This window comes from Benincasa hispida, chromosome 1, assembly GCF_027475165.1.
Source record: "Benincasa hispida cultivar pf3 chromosome 1, pf3_genome.v1.1, whole genome shotgun sequence".
Taxonomy (NCBI): Eukaryota; Viridiplantae; Streptophyta; class Magnoliopsida; order Cucurbitales; family Cucurbitaceae; genus Benincasa; species Benincasa hispida.
Window position 1 is genome coordinate 69,759,580 of NC_143478.1, and position 18,394 is coordinate 69,777,973.

General features: G+C 34.8%; 1 protein-coding gene across 2 annotated transcripts in view; it reads right to left on the minus strand.

Moving 5' to 3' along the window:
* Window positions 1-18,073, minus strand: part of LOC120085169 (ARM repeat superfamily protein) — a 37,818-nt gene extending 19,745 nt beyond the window's left edge. Inside the window, exons 1-20 of one of the 2 annotated variants that reach the window (XM_039041056.2) lie at window positions 17,657-18,073; window positions 17,165-17,378; window positions 16,953-17,048; window positions 16,751-16,868; window positions 16,440-16,613; window positions 14,699-14,869; window positions 13,791-13,846; window positions 13,564-13,653; window positions 13,339-13,487; window positions 12,322-12,404; window positions 12,104-12,232; window positions 11,839-11,913; window positions 8,768-8,936; window positions 6,768-6,907; window positions 6,549-6,638; window positions 4,273-4,453; window positions 3,976-4,073; window positions 3,713-3,865; window positions 3,467-3,623; window positions 483-616 (exon numbers count right to left, since the gene is read on the minus strand). In XM_039041056.2, coding sequence (XP_038896984.1) covers window positions 483-616; window positions 3,467-3,623; window positions 3,713-3,865; window positions 3,976-4,073; window positions 4,273-4,453; window positions 6,549-6,638; window positions 6,768-6,907; window positions 8,768-8,936; window positions 11,839-11,913; window positions 12,104-12,232; window positions 12,322-12,404; window positions 13,339-13,487; window positions 13,564-13,653; window positions 13,791-13,846; window positions 14,699-14,869; window positions 16,440-16,613; window positions 16,751-16,868; window positions 16,953-17,048; window positions 17,165-17,378; window positions 17,657-17,816 — 2,637 coding nt within the window. In that variant the 5' untranslated portion in view covers window positions 17,817-18,073. The remainder of the gene's footprint in view (window positions 1-482; window positions 617-3,466; window positions 3,624-3,712; window positions 3,866-3,975; window positions 4,074-4,272; window positions 4,454-6,548; window positions 6,639-6,767; window positions 6,908-8,767; window positions 8,937-11,838; window positions 11,914-12,103; window positions 12,233-12,321; window positions 12,405-13,338; window positions 13,488-13,563; window positions 13,654-13,790; window positions 13,847-14,698; window positions 14,870-16,439; window positions 16,614-16,750; window positions 16,869-16,952; window positions 17,049-17,164; window positions 17,379-17,656) is intronic. The other variant, XM_090316351.1, reaches the window with a different exon arrangement.
* Between the last annotated feature and the right edge of the window lie 321 nt (window positions 18,074-18,394).

Sequence of the window (18,394 nt, forward strand, 5' to 3'; positions counted from 1 at the left end):
TTCAAGCAATTTTCTGGGAGGAACATACTTGATGCGGTAGGAGTAGGAATAATAGTTAACCTTGGGTAATTCCCTAATTAATCCTTTTTAGTTTCCTTTCTGTATTTTAGTTCTTAGTTTGCCTTTATATAGAATCTCTCTCATGTATTCTTTAACTTTTCAACATTCTTGAAGAGAATTTTCCTTCTATCCTCTCAGGCTACACCAATTTCTCTTTTATATAATCATACATTTTCTTTCATAATAAAGATTCTTGAAGAGATTTTTCCTCTTTACCTCTCAGGCTACACCAGTTTCTCTTTTATATGGCCATATATTTATGTCATTCTGCGATATTTCTGATTTATGCTGATCGGAAGTGTTCTCTGTAACCATTCTTCCGCTCAGACGTGCATATTCTATTTGCCTTCTTGTTAATGGAAACTTTTGTTTCTTACCAAAAATAAAGGTATACGGCGAAAAGAAAATAATGGATTAATTACCTTGTCATCACTGGCCAGTGGGACTAGTATTGAAGGAAATTCAGCAACAAGTTGAACGTGCAAACCTTCTTCTGACTGAGAACAAAGATAAGAAAAACAGTGTAGACTCTCAACTTGAACCGAAGCAGGGACACCTGGAAGTTTAAGCAGTGAGATCATCATCAAATGCAGATGGAAATTTGCAGACATCAAACGAATTCAGGTAATTCAACCATTAAAACTATTTGAAGCCAGAAAAAAGAATGGTAATATATCAACTTGCCAATTTTTTTATCATATCGATGAGAAGTTTGCTTCTAGTCATTAATATACATGTATCCTTGCCCCCACAAAATTAAAATGGTATCCTTCGGATTGTTTGCCCTTGTATTCTTTCTTTTCTTTCTCAAAGAAAGAAGTTGATTCTATAATATATATATATATATATAAAGGGAACGGAGAAGAAGAAAAAGAAGGCATCCGCGGATGTCAACTGACATGCAACAACCCTTTTTTGGGCAGGTTGTTGGCACATGGTAAGCTGCTTTATCAGCAGTGTGCAGTGTGCACTGACCCTTTTTATATGGAAAAAAAAAAAAATCTATTAACTTGAAATGTTACACCCCTGTCAGAAAGTAACGATGAGAGATTCTCTAAGGATAGCAGGGAAGTTACAATAAAATCCAGCAATTGGAATTGATTGAAAGGAGTAATCATCTTTCTAAGGGCACAACTAGAAACCCAGTAATCTAGAGATAGAAGAAAGGTACTTTTCTATTTCTCCACCCCTTCTGAAAATCATTTGTTCGTCCAGCACAAGGGCATCAGACCATGTAGTTTTGCAGCAACTACAGAAAACACCTCCACTAACCCACCTTGGTTGTTCAATAACTTTTCTTTTATGCAACAAAAGCTTCACAAACTACTCACAACAACAGGAGCTTCCTACTTACAATTTTATGCCATACCTATAATTTTCTCTCAAACTGGCAAGAATTTCCATATGCATACTTATTATTATTCACAACTTTACAAATACAATTACCAACTCGTGAAACTACAAGCAAAAGTAAAACATCCGCCATATAACAAGCTAAATTATCACCCAACCTAAACTCATGATACAAAAAATTTATGATAAATAGAAATAGGAAGAAGCCTTCATTCTCCTTGTTTATTAATTAAATTTTCTTCGTTCAAGGATGTATAAATATGCATGAGTGAAGCATTAATTTCAAAGTTTTTAAGGTGTCTCTTCCCAAAAAAAGGGACATTGATAAACAATCAAACATGCTGAGATGTAGTTGTCAAGCCCACTATTGATTAATTGCCTCTGGCCCTCTAGTCCTAATTTGGTTATCTTGTATCTTCTGTTTTTTTTTTTTTTTTAATTGAAACAACTGCATGGAGAGACTGAAAGAATAAAAGGCCACAAAAAAAAGCCCGCAAAGCCCCTTTAAAAAAAGTGTTCCACTAAGTAAGATGCGATCTAGAGAATAATTACAAAAAAAATTTGAAACCGAAGCCCAAAGAGAAACATGAAACCTCACTAAAGACCACACATCACTATGGCCTCTCTCCATGCCTCTAAAAACTCCGTTATTCCTCTCCCCCCAATGTCCCAGACTCCCACAAAATAGCAAACACTCCAACTAAGCATAAAAATTGGTCTTTCTCCTTGAAGGACGGATGAAGAAGGAACTCCCCGATCGACTCTCAAACATCTCTTTGGCGAGCTAACTCGAAGCCAAACTCTTAGAAGAAATAGTTCCATGCGGATCTTGCAAACTGACACCTCCAAAGAATGTGATCCAGGTCTTCCTCCACCTCCCGACAGAGAATACAACAAAAAGACCCCATAAGTGAAGACTTCCTCAAAAGCCTATCGGTAATGTTCACACGACCAAGCAAAACTTACCAGGTAAAGAACTTAACCTTCTTAGGGATCTTAATCCTCCAACCGGAAAAAAAACCGACTCTCTAGCGGGAGAGGGATTCAACAACAACCGAAAAATGATTTACAAGAAAAAACCTAGAGAGGATTAGGACTCCAAACACAAACATTCTTTCTTCCCAACCTAAAATTGAACTCATCAAGCAAGACCAACAAAGAGACAACCTCCATCATTTCCCTATTGGACAAAAGACAACAAAAACCAAAGGAGAACCAAACCAAGAAATCAGAAACAAGATATTTTTGTAGGAAGAGAGATAATATAAACAAGGGAATGCAAAGCAGAAGGGTCTATTCCCCACCCACTGATGTTCCCAAAAGTACGTATCGTTACCATCCCCAACGACACAAAGAACGTGAAGGGAGAAAACAGGGAGCTCAAAATATCTCTCCAAAGAATCCAAAACGTACCCTAATCCCATTAGAACATCTCCCTTTGTCCACCCCATCCCTATCCCTCATGAGCTTTTTCATATTCTTACACACCGAACTAGGGGCACGAAAAAGGGGAGAGATAATAAATAGAAATACCACTCAACACCGATTTGGCTAGAGTAAGCCTACCAGCTTTGGAAAAGAAGCTCTTTCTTCCACGAAGCTAACCCCTTCCTAATCTTTTCAAGCAGAGAATCCCAAAAAGAAATGGTCCTCGTATTTCCCCAAGGGGGACACCAAGGTAAGAAGAAGAGGAGGATCCCACTTCACAACCAATAGCACTCGCCCAACTCCTCAGTTTCTCCTGATAAAAAAAGATACCTGAAATCTTTTGTTTTGTTTTGTGTTGGACCTCAACTTTGTAATATTAGTCATATTATGCTCTCTCTCTTTTTTTTTTCATCCGACTCCCTTGTGGAGTTTATAATTTTGATCATTAGTCCTTTTTTCATTTTTTCAACAAAAAGTTCCTTCTTAAAGAATATATATATATATATCAACATCCTGACACGTAGAAATTTCAATTTCTTTTCAGAGGCATGGGATGTAAAAAAAATATTTTCAAGGACAACCATTCAATACAAAAAAAAAAGTTCAAATAAAATAATAAGAGCACCTTCATCAGTAAAAAACCTAGACAGTAAATGAACAGGAGATATCTTGAAGCTTCTGACAAGGTAATGGAGATGTTCCTTGAAGACATGCTTAAATCGAGAGTTTGCAAAGAACACAAACAAATCACTGAACATGGAAATCCATTTTTCCTTCTTATCCTGCAGCGAGAAATAGTCTCGATATCAGCTGTAAATGCTCATCTAAATCAAATTAAAGGAAGCTACCAACTCACTGCCGATCCACTAACCATCGTCATATCTGCATTCACTGAAAAAACATATGCTTCTAACAATCTCCAAAATATGCAAATTAGAGCAATGGCATTCAATTCATTGTGGTCCTCTTTGACTAACTGATCCAGGAACCTTTTGCAGTCCCAACCTAACATTTCTGTTTTGAACTGCCAACGCCATAGCAAAGCATAAAATAAGCCAACAAATGAAACAACTTTTTGTATTTCAAAGTGGAAAGGTTAGTTCTAAATCAATTAGTCAAAAAAAATTGCAATACCTTGTCAATAGAAGCACCATAAGTAGATTCATATACATCCCATTCAATCTTCAAAACTGGGCAAAGAACTTCAAAGAAGCCCATAAATTGGGTGCTACCTACAGTGGGAAAAATTTTTAAAAAAATCAAAATTTAGAAAAAAGAACATTATACTGATCCAAAACCATATGCAATACAAACTGAAGAAATGAAAACAGGAACTCTAGAAAGATAGACATAAGTAAAACCTGCAGCTGTACTTAAAGAAAAGAAAAGGAAATATTGTATCTAAGAAAAGAAGAAAGAAAGAGATCCCACTATCTTTTTGCATGACAGTCGATTGCAGCACAATAAGGAGGAAAAGTATTCTGGAAGAATCATAAGCTTTGCAACTCTCAATCAGCCAAGGTGCATACTCCTCTGGGTGTAACAAGAATGACTTTGCCAAATTATTGACAACTTCCATATTTATTGAGCTAATGTTGCCACGCTGCAAAGCCTGTGTTTAAAAAAAAAATCACAAATACATGCACGTAAAACCAAAATGTGCGATTGACTTAAGATTGGTACAGTGGATTAATGACTAGGACAAGGATGAAAATGTTGGTATCAACATTGATGGAACGAATGGTTTCAAGCTAAAAACATTTAATTTAGAAGTACAAAAATAAAAATTATACTGGAATCATCACTTTATTATTTTAAAACCAAGCTTTCATTGAGAAAAAATGAAGGAATACAAGGAGCATAGGAAGAATATAAATAATAATAATAATAATAATAATAATAAAATCAAAAGGAGTCAAACTAAAGAAAAGTGCTCCAATCAAGCATGATGATACCTAATGGATAACCCACGGATCCTTACAAGGAAAACTTGCTCCCTAGAACAATCCACTCCTCTAAACATTATATATATTGTTCCTCCCACCCCAAAGACTGCATGACAATGCACAAATGCCTCACACGCTAAAAAAAAAACTACCCCTTTTATGCGAAAGGGTGGATGAAGCAACAATCCTCGAACATGGAAGGCAAACTATACATTAACCCACCTGGATGCCAGAGGTAAACACATTCATACGATCGAACAAAATCACACGACAACAAAAGACAAGTAAGGTTTTTTGTTACTCCCTCAAAAAGGATACAACCTTTTTATAACTATAATAAACAATTTAATTGATAGTATGAAATTGCAAAGGAAAGACCCTCATAAGACATCTCCAATTAGAGAGGAGGGAAAAAAAAATAGTTATGAAAATCGGGAGAGCATTTGCACCATGTCACAACGAAATTTAAAATCTAGGATAGTTAAGCTCCTTTACTTGGAATGTTGTTCTATTTCGTCCAAGCCAAATAGTCCAGCAACATGCTCCCACAAATTGTTGCCATAAAAGCTACTATGAGATTGGGGGAGGAGGAGCTTCTCTTCCATTTTGCTTTAATGTGAAATGACAAGCAAGAGAGGAGGAGGCAGAAAAGAAAAGAAGAGGAAAGGAAGGGAAAGAAAAGAAGAAGAAGAAGGAGAATCGGTTGGCGGTTGGTGATGGTGGCATCCATGAGATGGAGGGAGAAAGAAGAATAAGAAGAGAGGGATAAAAGTTTGAAATAAGATTATTAAATTGTTTTTATGAGTTTAATAATTACAAAATTAAGAAAATGTTAAAATATATTTTTCAGTTATGAACCAACAACAAACTTGACGGAGGGACCAAGAGTGATACCAAAAGTAAACCTCAAAGGTAAAATTGTTGAGTTTGGGAACTCAAGGACTCAAATGAAACCTAAACCATCCCTCAAAGACCAAAAGTGTATTTTTTCCAAAATTTTAATATTATAAAGTCAATACTGAACATGACATTTTTCAACACCAAAAGAAATGTAGGAATGATCTGTTCCTGATTTAAGCATTCCTGAGCTTGATCAAAATGCTACTGAATCTTCTCTATCTTTTCATTTCTTCTAATCATCTCCACTATGTCTTTTGGCTATTTATGCCTTCAAGCCTTTTTTTTAGTAATAATAACTTCCATTGAGATTAAAATGAAAGAATACACGGACATACAAAAAACCATCCCACAAAACAAGAGCTCAATTATAAGAAGAGCCTCCAACTATACAAAATAAAACCCATGTGCCTTCAAGCCAAGTAGCCATTAATGATACCATAAATTTGGTTTCTAAGCCTACCGTGCCATAAAATTTGAATCATTTCAATTTGACCTAAGAAAAATACCATGGTTTCTCATTCAGAATAGAAGATGAAGAAGAAAAAAAATTAATAACTCATGATGGAAAGGCCATAGTTTCTTTTTTTTTCTTTGATGAAAAAAGGGCTAAAAGAATACACAAACGTGCAAAAAAGGAAAGGCCATAGTTTCACTATGCCCGGACATTTTAGGAAATATAAACTCAATATAATGGAACTCCAGGTTACATATGGAATAAATCTCCAGAATCTAATTCCTACCACGCAGGAATAAGATTTCCACAAGCAACACTTAGTTCAGAAGAACAACCCAGAATATTCTCTTCTAAAATCTGTAAAATCTGTAAAATAAAAACAAAGCTCAATCTAAAGCACTACTAACCACATCTGTGTCGACACCAGCAAGATTCTGGTAAAAAGGCCATTTGATATCCTTGGCCAATTCCAAAGCCTTCAAATTCAATCTCTGAGTCTGTGGTTAACACAGAAAACACAAAAGTATAAGAGCCCAAGTAGTTTACTTGACCAGTTACCTAAATCAGTCCCACCATGTGCTAAAAGTAGTTCAAATAAGCAATATCTTGGCAGAAACATTACAAACCTTGGGTGCAACCAGAAGTAAAGGAAATGTAAGAGAAAAACACATCTGGAGATAGTCAACATGATCGTAGAAATATTCTTTCAAACTTTTTAAGCACTCAAAAGCTATGTCAGCAGCAAGATTACTATTAGCTGACGAATCTGCAAGGCCACAAGATGATTCCAAATGATAAGAAAATCAACTTAATTTAAATTCAAATGCAAATTCAGAGTCACAAGGTTTATAAAACTCACCCATCGTTGCTGAAAGAGAAAACCTACTGACCTTTGAAATAAATTATTACAAACTCATGACAAGTTACTCAACACTTATTCTGAATTAAATTACCATACCTTAAGCATGCATCCATCCGTAGATTACTAGGTGAGGGAGAACAAGAAATGACACATATTAACACCATACAAAACCTATAAGCTAGAGCATAAAATGGAAGGCTGTTAATGCATCATCAGAACCTTGAGAAACAAAGCATAGAATCTGAAATGTTGTCAAGCCCAACCCCATTTTTCTTTCTTTTTTTATTTATTCTTCACTTAAGATCTCCAAGAAGAAGGTACAACATAAAACCAAGCTAAATTACAAAGTTTGTGTTAGGTACTTGAGCATCTTAGAGAACCACACCCCAAAAGTTAGTTATTAGGGTGGGAGAGCCAAGCCACTTAAGTATCACATTGGTCATCACATTCTAACCAAGGTGGGACAAAGACATCCCATACTACCTTGGTTCCTACAATACCCCATCCCCGGAAAGCCGACGTCCCGACGGCTACTCCAGCGGTACCTCACTCGGCCACACCCGGTTAGAACCCTCCGCCGGTTCCACTCCGGAACGTCGACAACCGACTCTGATACCATTGTTAGGTACTTAAGCACTTTGGAGAACCACACCCCAAAAGCTAGCTATTAGGATGGGAGAGCCAAGCCACTTAAGTACCACATTGGTCATCCCATTCTAACCAATGTGGGACAAAGGCATCCCATACTACCTTGGTTCCTAACAGTTTGATCCTGAAGTTATGTTTAATAAATTTGTGTTAAAAATGACCAAAACTTTCAATATTGTGTCTAATAAGTTCCTAAACTTAAAGAAAATGTCCATCTGGTCTCTAAACTATTAATTTTACAAATATTAGAAAATGTCTTGTAGGTCATTAGAACTTTAAAAAAGTATCACATAAATAAGGGAACTAGTATGTTTTGGGATGTCATATACAACATGGCATTAGCCGGCATGTGCATTCGTGATAAATTGGTCATCTTCTGTTGGGGTTCCAGAACTGTCATCAGTGCAAAATTTACAAACCAATGAGATGATATTGGTTTTACGAGAAGTCAGCCAGGACTGATGTCTTTAATTTGTGGTTTGTGGAGTCTCCCTGCTTGGTTTCAACCTTGGTTTGCAAGCTCTCATTGTGTTAATTTGGTTCTCAGACAACGAGGATTTTGGAACAGTCTAGTGTTCTTTAAATATTTTCATGGTTGATCTCTATTTCCTTGCCATCATCTCTAATTTCTTGTTTTTCTTTGTTCTTTATTTTCACTCCCTATAGGAGTTTGTGTCCCTTGAACATTTATATTCCTTTTAATTATAACAATAAGAAGTTTCTTGTTGAAAAAGGAAAAATATATATATACACACACACACGCACACAGACATAAATATACATATAAAATCAATGATCTATAAAACAAAAAATTGAAAGTTCAAAGATCGACACTCTTCAAATTTTAGGAATCTATAAGACTCATCATTAAAAAATCATAAACCTGTTAGATGACAAATTAGGTGCAATATATAAGGTTGAGGAAATATTTGACAATTTTTAAAGTTCTTGAATATGTTATATACAACTCTAAAAGATTAGAACTGAACTCGTAATCTAATCTAAAATCTAAGAACATAATTAATAATAGACTGAAGAAACAGAAATGTGAAATTCTCCATCGCAATGATGCAGAGAGAAATGGTAGTAACTTCTCAGAAAAAGTAACAATCATACCAGATTCCAAAATGCAAATGCATCTAAAAAACACATCCTTAAACGCTTTGAGAAGATCGGAAGAACTCAAAATGTCAGAGATTCCATCAAGACTGATAGCTTTCTGAACAACAGTAAGGTCATCATCCCAAAGTAGTTTCAATATGGCATCTTGAACAGTCACTAAACTCTGAGCAAAGAATAAGAAGATAAAAGAGAAATTGGCGATTTTAATACAAGATAATTTTGAAGTGAAAAAATTGAAGATATTGAATGCTCTTAGATCAGCTACCATTTACTATTTGATAGCAGAAACTTTCTGCATCTAGCAAATCTTAATTTTGAAGTGAAGAAATGAAAGCAAGTAATAGACATTAACATTAACAGGTCAAGTTATCAACCGACTATCTAAGCCTAATTACATTCAATTGGAAACATTGAAGTAAAATACAAACGATGATGAGCAACAGCACATCTTTCTACCAAAACATATACAATATGGATCACTAACCATTATCTAGAAGCTTTTATCCTATAAATTACATTCGGGGATAAACCTGCCTAAAAGCCCTTTAAACCGTCCAAACCTCATCCTTCCGCTATAACAATTGATAATTTACTAGGACCAGATGGCCTCTCGAACAAAAAACAGGAGCTTGCCTAGTACTTCTCTTTCCTATAGAATAAATTATAGGTCAAAGACACTACTAACAAATTGCACTATCTGGGCAAAATTTACTCTCCCCTTTAACAGACCACTAGTTGTTAGGTAGATTACAGAATGGGGCTCACGAGTCACACACATGCACTCCCCCATAACTAACTAATCATTGTTCCACGTCCTTTCTCCTAGGGTGAAGTGCACCTGTGCCTATCCTTTTCACAAGTCAACTTTGGCTCCTTGTTTGATGAGATTTTTTTGCAAAGAAACAGATTCTTTTGGAAAGAATAAGAAATCGGGCTTTCTTTTTTTTTTTTTCTTTTTTTTTCTTTTTTTTTCATTTTTTTTTTTTTAATAAGAAACAATTTCATTGATAGAGGAGAAAAATCCAAGCATCTAAAGGTGAATTACAACAGACATTTCCAATTTGAAATCAAGAAAGATTTTTTTTTTTTATATAGAAGCAACAAATTTCATTGACATAAGAAATCAAGAAAGATGGGCTATAGTGAACAAAAAAAAAAAAAATCTTAGCTTTACACCAAAAGAAAGTAGTAGAAAGCACCAAGTCCATAAAATGATCAAAAGAAATCAAGCTTTACTTGAGCAAAAGAAAAGAACAAACGTGAGAGAAGGAAAAAAAAAGGTTTGGCGTACACAAAGAGTCCAGACCTACCTACAAAAACAATCTCTGATCTACAAAAACGGACTCCAGCTTAAAATCTAAGTATCAGACACCCATAAAGATGCATTAAACCTGGCAACCTCCAAAATCTCTAACTCCTTTGTTTCCCTAATCTAATGTCAAGGGGGAAAAGGCATGAAAAATTTAACTAAACTTTAAAAAAATAATAAAAACAAAAAGCAAAAACAAAAACAAAAATAAACACACACGCATATATATAAACCTTTTTTTTTTATAGGAAACAAAGCATTCATTGAGTTAAAAAAAAATGTACAAAAGGAATTAAAAAAACAAGCCCACAAAAAGGAGTCCAACACATTACAAATAACCCAATAAACGGATGTCCAAACAAAAGAATTAAATCTGACGAACTACTGAAGGCTAAAGCTCACTGAAGATCTACCAGTCCCTCTAAAGATGATATTGCTACCCTCAAGCCAAATACACCATAAAACAGCAATAAAATAAAATAAAATAGACCTCCCAAAAAACTCTGCCTTTATTTTGAGGAGTGGTTTAGGTGCTCACCACCATCATTAGTACAATCGCCTCTGCGGCAGGTAAAAACAAACTCAAAAATCCTAAAAAGTCGACTCTAGAGGAAGAAAGCAAACCGGCAATCCCATGAAAGATGGCCAAGGACTATTGCCTGCATTGCACCGCAAGACGTACAACACGAGAGAAAAATATCTCGAGAGACGATCTTGAACGTTGACACTTCAATGCAAAACTTGTCTGGCAAAAAGCTTCACTTTCTTTTTTTTCACTTTTCAGTTTTCTTTTTTTTTATAAGAAAAAAGTTTCATTGATGTATGGAATTTACAAAAGAAAGGCAATAGCCCAAGCCAAAGGAGTTACAGGAGAAGTAAAGAACTTAAGTTCTAACTTGTTGAATCTCAAAATGTTCTAATTTTGATCAGAAACAATTTGAGTTCAAAAGGAAAAAGAAACTCTTACGGATGCATTTAGTGTGGGCCTGCTTTTGACCTAAATGAATGGGAAGAAACCAAGTGGTATTTCGGGACAACAAGAAAACGATAGGTTTTTTTGTGAATGTTACATACCTAGCCATAATCCTTGCTAAATCTCCAATTAACACAACAAACACAGACCATACAGTTCAATTCTAGTTGCTTTCTTTATTTTTTAATAAGAAACACTTCTCTCAATGTATATTATAGTGATGAAAAGAATTGGTTTTATTTTCAAGTAATCAAGCTTTTTCAAATTCCCCTAATAATTTACCAAGTCTAGCGCAAAATATAACCCTTTGGCCTTGCAGGGAAACATCATCTTCCATTATTTTGTAGTTCTCTTGGCAAATTATTCTCTGTTCCTTGTTAGATACAAATTTTCAAAATAAATAAATAAATGATCTCTGTTTCCTATAAAAAAAATGAAAAAAAAATGAAAAATGAAAACCAAGTCCAAAGCCACTAAATGTTAGAAGAATTTGTCGGTATTATTGAATGCTTCTATACACAAAGGGGAAAATATAAAAAACAAAAAACAGGACAAAATCTTGATTCTTGAAAATGAACGAACTAAAACTATGACGGCAACAAACATGTAGATGCTGTAGACCACAACATCAAAAAGATCCTGAAAACAACAGTGATTATATAACAAATAACAATAAGAATCACTAAGTATACCAATACCATTCTATACATGCAACACACTTTTCACCCATTACTAATAGGGAGGAATTATAGCTCACAATTACAAACAAAAGAAACTTGTTACCTCTAAATGATCAGTTTTAGATTTCAAATTTCCAGCCTTGCTCAAACTCGAAAGAGTAGCACGACGAACCTCGGCCTATGATACAAAGACAGCACCAAAACACAAAATATATGTTACATAAGGTGGTACTTGGTAGAGTATTCATGTGGTTTTTTTCAGATATTGCACGCGTTACCTTTAAACTGCAAAGAACAACAAAGCACGTGCACATAAAGTTGTAATGAAAGCAATTTCAAGACGGAAACAGAGTGCTATAATATTATACCTTAGGATGGTGCAAAGAAAACAAAAGTTTCGAATCTGAAATAGGCAATGACATATCACAACCCCCATCTAAAGTATTACACACAACCTCATATAGGGAACGCCCTATCTTATGTTGTAATTTGGCGTCCTGATAAACAGATCAAAACAATAAGACATATTAAACAAAAAAAGAAAATATATGGTTACAAAATGGAAAATAAATGCTCCAGAAGATACCTCAAAGAACTTCTGAACAGCAGAACGAAGTTCTGAAGGATAAACTTTATTGACAACAATTAAAAGCTTCTTTGCCCAAGTACCTAAAAAGATATTCAAATCTCAGCGGCAGCACAAGTTGAAGCAAATTACAAAATATAAGATTAAATATTACTAACCAAACGAGGTTTTGCAGTGGACAACAGCAAGCAAGATTCTGGTTAACCTAGCTGAAGAAAGAGTTTGGTAGGAACTACTACTGAAACTTAACTATTTACTCCATTTTTTCTTTAGTAGCTAACAGAGGATGATTATGCAGAAATTTATTATGACAACAAATAAATCATTATTTGATTGACCAAAGAAAACATCATAACTAGCAAAAGCAGGATAGCAGGTGCCTCATAAAAAATATCTTAACCCACCATATCAATTAGGTAAATTCCTTTTAAATGAAAAACTAACCTTCACAATGAAGAATGGAACATTACAAAGAAGAAAAAGGAAAGGCAAAACCATTTACCCAAGCAAAAGAAGCTACCAGCAAATTACAAGATTGAACAAACTCCAACTATTGAAACTATTGAAAATATTAAATAAAATGGAAAGAATATTAAAGTGGTTTTTCACGTTTTGCTTTCTTCTTGTTATTTCATTTTTAGAACTCAAGGGCACGGTTGTAGATCCTGTTATTTCATTTTTAATATTCTATTCCCAATAGTTGGAGTTTGATCTTGCACTTTGTTGGTCGCTTCTTTTTTGCCAGGGTAAATGGATTTGCTTGCTTTTTTTCTATGTAGCATTTCATTCTTCGTAATGAAATTTGATTTTCTTTTTATTTTTTCCTTTTTCTGTTTCCTCTCTAGATTCTGTAACCAACCATAACCCAAAGTAATTTGTTAACTGTTCTCTATCCCAAAAGATACGTAATTAAGAAACCAATGTAGGGTCAAATAAGCAACAAATAACAAGAACTTGCATACTAAAAAATAGAAAAAAGTAGTAGAAGAGCAACAAATAATTAGTTTGAACATATACCTGGATTAGAAGAGATGGGATTGTCACTCTTCTCTGAAATTTTAGAGCAGCTCGCTAAAACCTTGATCACCATATTATGCATTAAATGCCTCAATGGAACAGTCTCAATCAGTGAGATCAAACCATGTTGGCACAAGTCACTAGAGAAACTGCAGACATCAAATAATTAGATGTTAAATCAACCATAATATGCAGATGCTAACGAATGAAAAATCTCAATCCAACCTATATTCAACTAAGGAATCCAAAAAGATGGCAAGGAATTTATCGATGTTGAACTCTCGGGATAGATCCAACAGAATACCAGCTAAATCCCTTCACAATAAAATAAAGAGAAAAAAGTCAATGTAAAATACACGTAAAAATTGATGAGACAAACAAAATTCAAAGATCAAGTACGAATTGAAACTAGAAGCAATGGGAATTGAAATTCAGTAAGCAGTAAACATTACCTGATCTCCATCAAGATATCCAATACCTTTCTTGGAAATATGTCAACTGATTGTAACTGAAAATTATATGTAAAGAATAAAATCAGAACAAACCGAAGTCAAAATATATGCAAATTAAGACTTAGTCGTGTTTGGTCAATTCTAGTCGATACAACTGGTCCGGGTTAGTTTTTTGTTGGTTCATTGGGCTCTCTCAGCGATTCCTTGGAGAGAGAGAAAAATTAGCATCAGTTCTCATGATTCTCAAACGATAGGATGGTTTGGCACCAACTTTGGACAAAAACGAGTTGAATCAATGTGCATAAAACCCTCAATGGATTATTAAATCGGAAGTGCTAGCAATAGGGAGGTCACAAGAGGGAAAAAAAGGCTTCAACTGTTGAAAATTGTAAAACAGTATGTATGTATGTATATACACTTTTGAAAAGGAAATAACACTTTTCATTGATGAAATGAAAAGAGACTCATGCTCGAATTACAAGAAACTACGAAATATCAAGAACTAGGAATCAGCAGATGCACCTGGCTATCTCAACTAGGTTGACACATCCATAGCATCCTCATAACACCCCAAAACAAATATAACGAATACAATAGAAAACTATATGTCTTGAAGACATAATTACACAGAATGAATGAAAGCATTCCAATTAAGACAAATATCTTGAACAGAATAATCAGAAAATTTCTTGGATAGGGAGCACCAAGAAGATAAAGAAAATAATTATTAAAACACCACATATACATTTTTCTAATGCATTCAATTTTTCTCACATCTGATACAGGTTGGGCCTTACCTGATATGATAAGGAAAAACCTTAAAGCTGTCTCTTCCATATAGAATACGGCATAGAATGAACGATGCAAATCATAAGACAATTTCAATCGGGTTTTCACCAGAATAATACCTGAACAAGGGTGATTAAAGCCATAAGAGAGAGTCGAACTGATTGCATGTCATTTGACTCCCCCGCATCCTCTTTGGCAATCTCAGAGACAGATCGTATCAAACTCTTAACAAGCTTAGGTATCAATATGACTTTGTTGGCTAACAAACCAACAATCATCAAAGCACCAGCCTGTATTTGAACAAACAGGTAAATATAGTTATACAAATACAAACAATTTAATAATGAAAACATGGAAGAACATGACAAAAGTGCAATCAATCAACCATGAACGCTATAAAAATCATACAAAATGCCAACAAAACTCGATATGATAAATAAAGGGTTCGAATGTAGTCCATGGGATCAAAGAATAAATAATTAAGTTCCCAAACCAAAAGAGTTACAAGAGATTTTTTTTAATTGAGATACTACTCGCTTTTTCGCATAAATATTGGTCAAAAGATTTGTATTGTCATCATGTACAATGCTTTTTAAATCTCAATGTGCAATCAAATACAATAGTCTTCTGGAGCTTAAGCACAAGGTGCAAAAAAAAGTGCAGGTTTTTTTGTGAAGCAGACTATAAATAAAATAGTGCAGGTTTTTTTTTTTGTGAAGCAGACTATATTTTGTGCAAAAAAATAAAAGAGTTGATGTGCAATCAAATACATTTAGGCTTAGTAAACTTTTCTTTTTAGTTAATGATTAGTTAATAAAGAAGGAAAAACCCTAATTACTATCATTTTTAGAAAAGAGTTGAAAAAGCCCCAAGGCCCAGAAGGCGTGCGTCTTATTTGTGAGCTCACCTTTACGCCAATCCTGAGCTAGATCCTGGGAGGACTTTTTAAAACATTAATCATGTACTACTCACACTTTGATTTTAACTAAAACTGTACAAAACCTTAATCATGTACTACTCACACTTTAAAACATTAATCATGTATTACTCAGATCCTGGGAGGACTTTTTAAAACAATAATCATGTACTACTCACACTTGAGGCTTGCCTCGATGCAAGGCTGTAATTTTTAGCATTGAGACTTACGCCTTCCATTGAAGCACAAGAGACTTACATCCTTGTGAAAACGCTCCAAGGCTTAAAGTCTCTATGCCTCATGTAATGATTAAATGTACAATATTACTAGTTTTCAGTGGCAATCGACATGGGTGATTTTCTTTTTCTAAAAAAAAAAAAAAAAAAAAAAAACTCTTATATGACTATTATGTTTAGCAATATTTGGTCATACTAATTTAGGATTCGTTGAATGTTTTTAGTTACATTTGAAGCATATCACCTCAAGGCTTACACCTTGCATCTTCGATAAGAATACCTCAAGGTCGTCTTTAGCCTTTTAAAACATTGTTCATAACCCCTAATTTGTTGTCACTCCTTCAAACTTGATTGAAAAACGGGTTACTAATTCAAATTTCTAAGTATTCTCTGTAAAGATACCTGGAAACCCAATAGCAAGACCGACATCAGTTCTCTTTAAGAGAAAATTGAACATTGGGAAGAGACATAGCTTAGCAAGATTTTAGGCTTCTACTGGGTTAATCTTAGCAATGAATTTTGTAATTATAAATATTTTGTAACTAATTATTAGAGGTACAATTTTCATGGGCAATCAGGATATTGGGGAGTAATTTTTAATACATTAAGTGTGGTTCCTAGAGGCTGGTTCTCCACTTCTCGTACCTTTAAGTGAAATGAAAAAGTAAATAAATAACTTATAGAAAACAGTATGGCTTCCTAATTCACCTTCTGATCTGAAATTCCCTTGGTGCCAGGCTGAAGTCCAGTTTTAACAAACAAAAGAACAATGTTTAACACATTTGGCTGAATGCTTGTAAGAGTACCCAAAACTTCTATAACAACTGCGGTGCAGAAATTCACAACCGGCCTCGATACATGGAGGTTCTTTGATGGAATAGCCTAGAATAGAAATAGCATAGTTATTTATTACTGACATTGCAACGTGAAGTTAAAAAGAGAGAACAAGAAGGAAAAAAATCTCGTAGAATAAATGCTAAGAATATTAGATGGATTTAGGGAAACAAATAATAACTCACATAATTGCATATAACTTCCAAAACGCCACGATCACGGACACATTGTTGCACTATAACCTTCCTTGGTGGTGGGGCACCCGACAATTTCACACCTTCCAGAAATTTCCATTTAGTATTCCTACAACACACAGATAGGATAAACATCAAAAACTTGATGAAGTGGACAGTAGCTAGCTAAACAAACTAGAAGAGAAATTCAAACCCCAAAACAAGCAGCTGCACAATTCGAACAAATGCATGAGTGTCATGGAATGGCAAGGAGCAAAGAACCAAGTCTTCAACATTATGCACGTGAATCCTGAAAAAGTGATTCCCTCGTAAAGAGTAAGAAGACATTGACTGATAGGAAAAGGTAAGGTGTCAAAATGGTATACTAAGTTTGTCCCTTGAGAGATTAATTGAAAAGGTACATACTTGTATCTGCGAATCAAGTACTCTAAAGTCTTAAGCGACGAAGGTTGTTGAAAGTGCCCTGAAATCAGCCTCAGGAACGAACTAATTGTCGCATTAATCCGTTTATTCTCCTCTTCACTCATCAACTCTCTATCCTGCTCTCTACTCTTATAACTAAATAAATTATTCTTATAATTTCTGAAACGTTCATCCAAGCTTATAAGAACCTCCAGCCCTGAAGATCAAAGAATCAAACAAATTAACTAAGATCATTGACATCGGAGACTGCCCAATAAACAAAAATAAGTGAATGAGATATCGACACCCTCCACTACAAGATAAAATCCTAGTGGTTACGAAAGCAAATCACTCGAAAAGCTCAAGCCTTGGGAAAAGGTTCAAGTAAGTAAATTGGATAACCAAAGACAATGAGAGATATCTGAGCAAACAAATTCACATTCATCTGAGTGTAATATGGGAGAAGCTTGTTATGGAAGCCCGTTCCGGACTGACCTTGTAAGGCAATGCTGAATATAGTGTCCACATCAATGTCGGCAGCTTCTTTGGGGTCAAACAGAATCGAAGGTCGAGTAAAAGGCCTCTTAAGCGGCTCCGAGTCGGCCTGGACAAAGGATTTGATAGCTTGCAACTGCGAGGCGATGGATGAAGCCATTGGTGAATGAAGTGAAAAAGATCGCCCTGAGGAACTCCAAAGTCTAGGAGCGTTTCAAATCCGCTGTCGTGAAGAGAGCTTTCCGTTTCCGGAGGCCCGCCGGTGCGGCGGTGGTTGAATTTTGGCGGTTTTAAAGCTTAAACCCAGGCAAGCCAGTTGGTCAATTTGTGCACTAGGGTTTATGCAATTTCACGCTGAGAACAAATACGATTCTATTCAATTATGTGACCGTCACTCTCAACCAAAGTCGCTTTTTTTTTCCCCCTTAAGCTCTGTTTTCTTTCATTTTCTTTCTTATTATATTTATGTGTTATTTAATTTTATTTTTTTTTAACCTCCATCTCACATCCCACAATCGTAATTTAAAAATAACATATTGTCGTAAATTTGAGGAGAAAAATGAGACACAATAGGAGCATGAATATCGAAAAAATATAATATTAAAATAATATATAAAATAAAATAACTAAAATTTGAATAAATAAAGAAAATTATAGAAAATATAAAATTCCTCCAAAAATCTCCACTTTCTCCAAAATTCATGAAATTTCAACCCGTGTATATGTATCTACAAAATC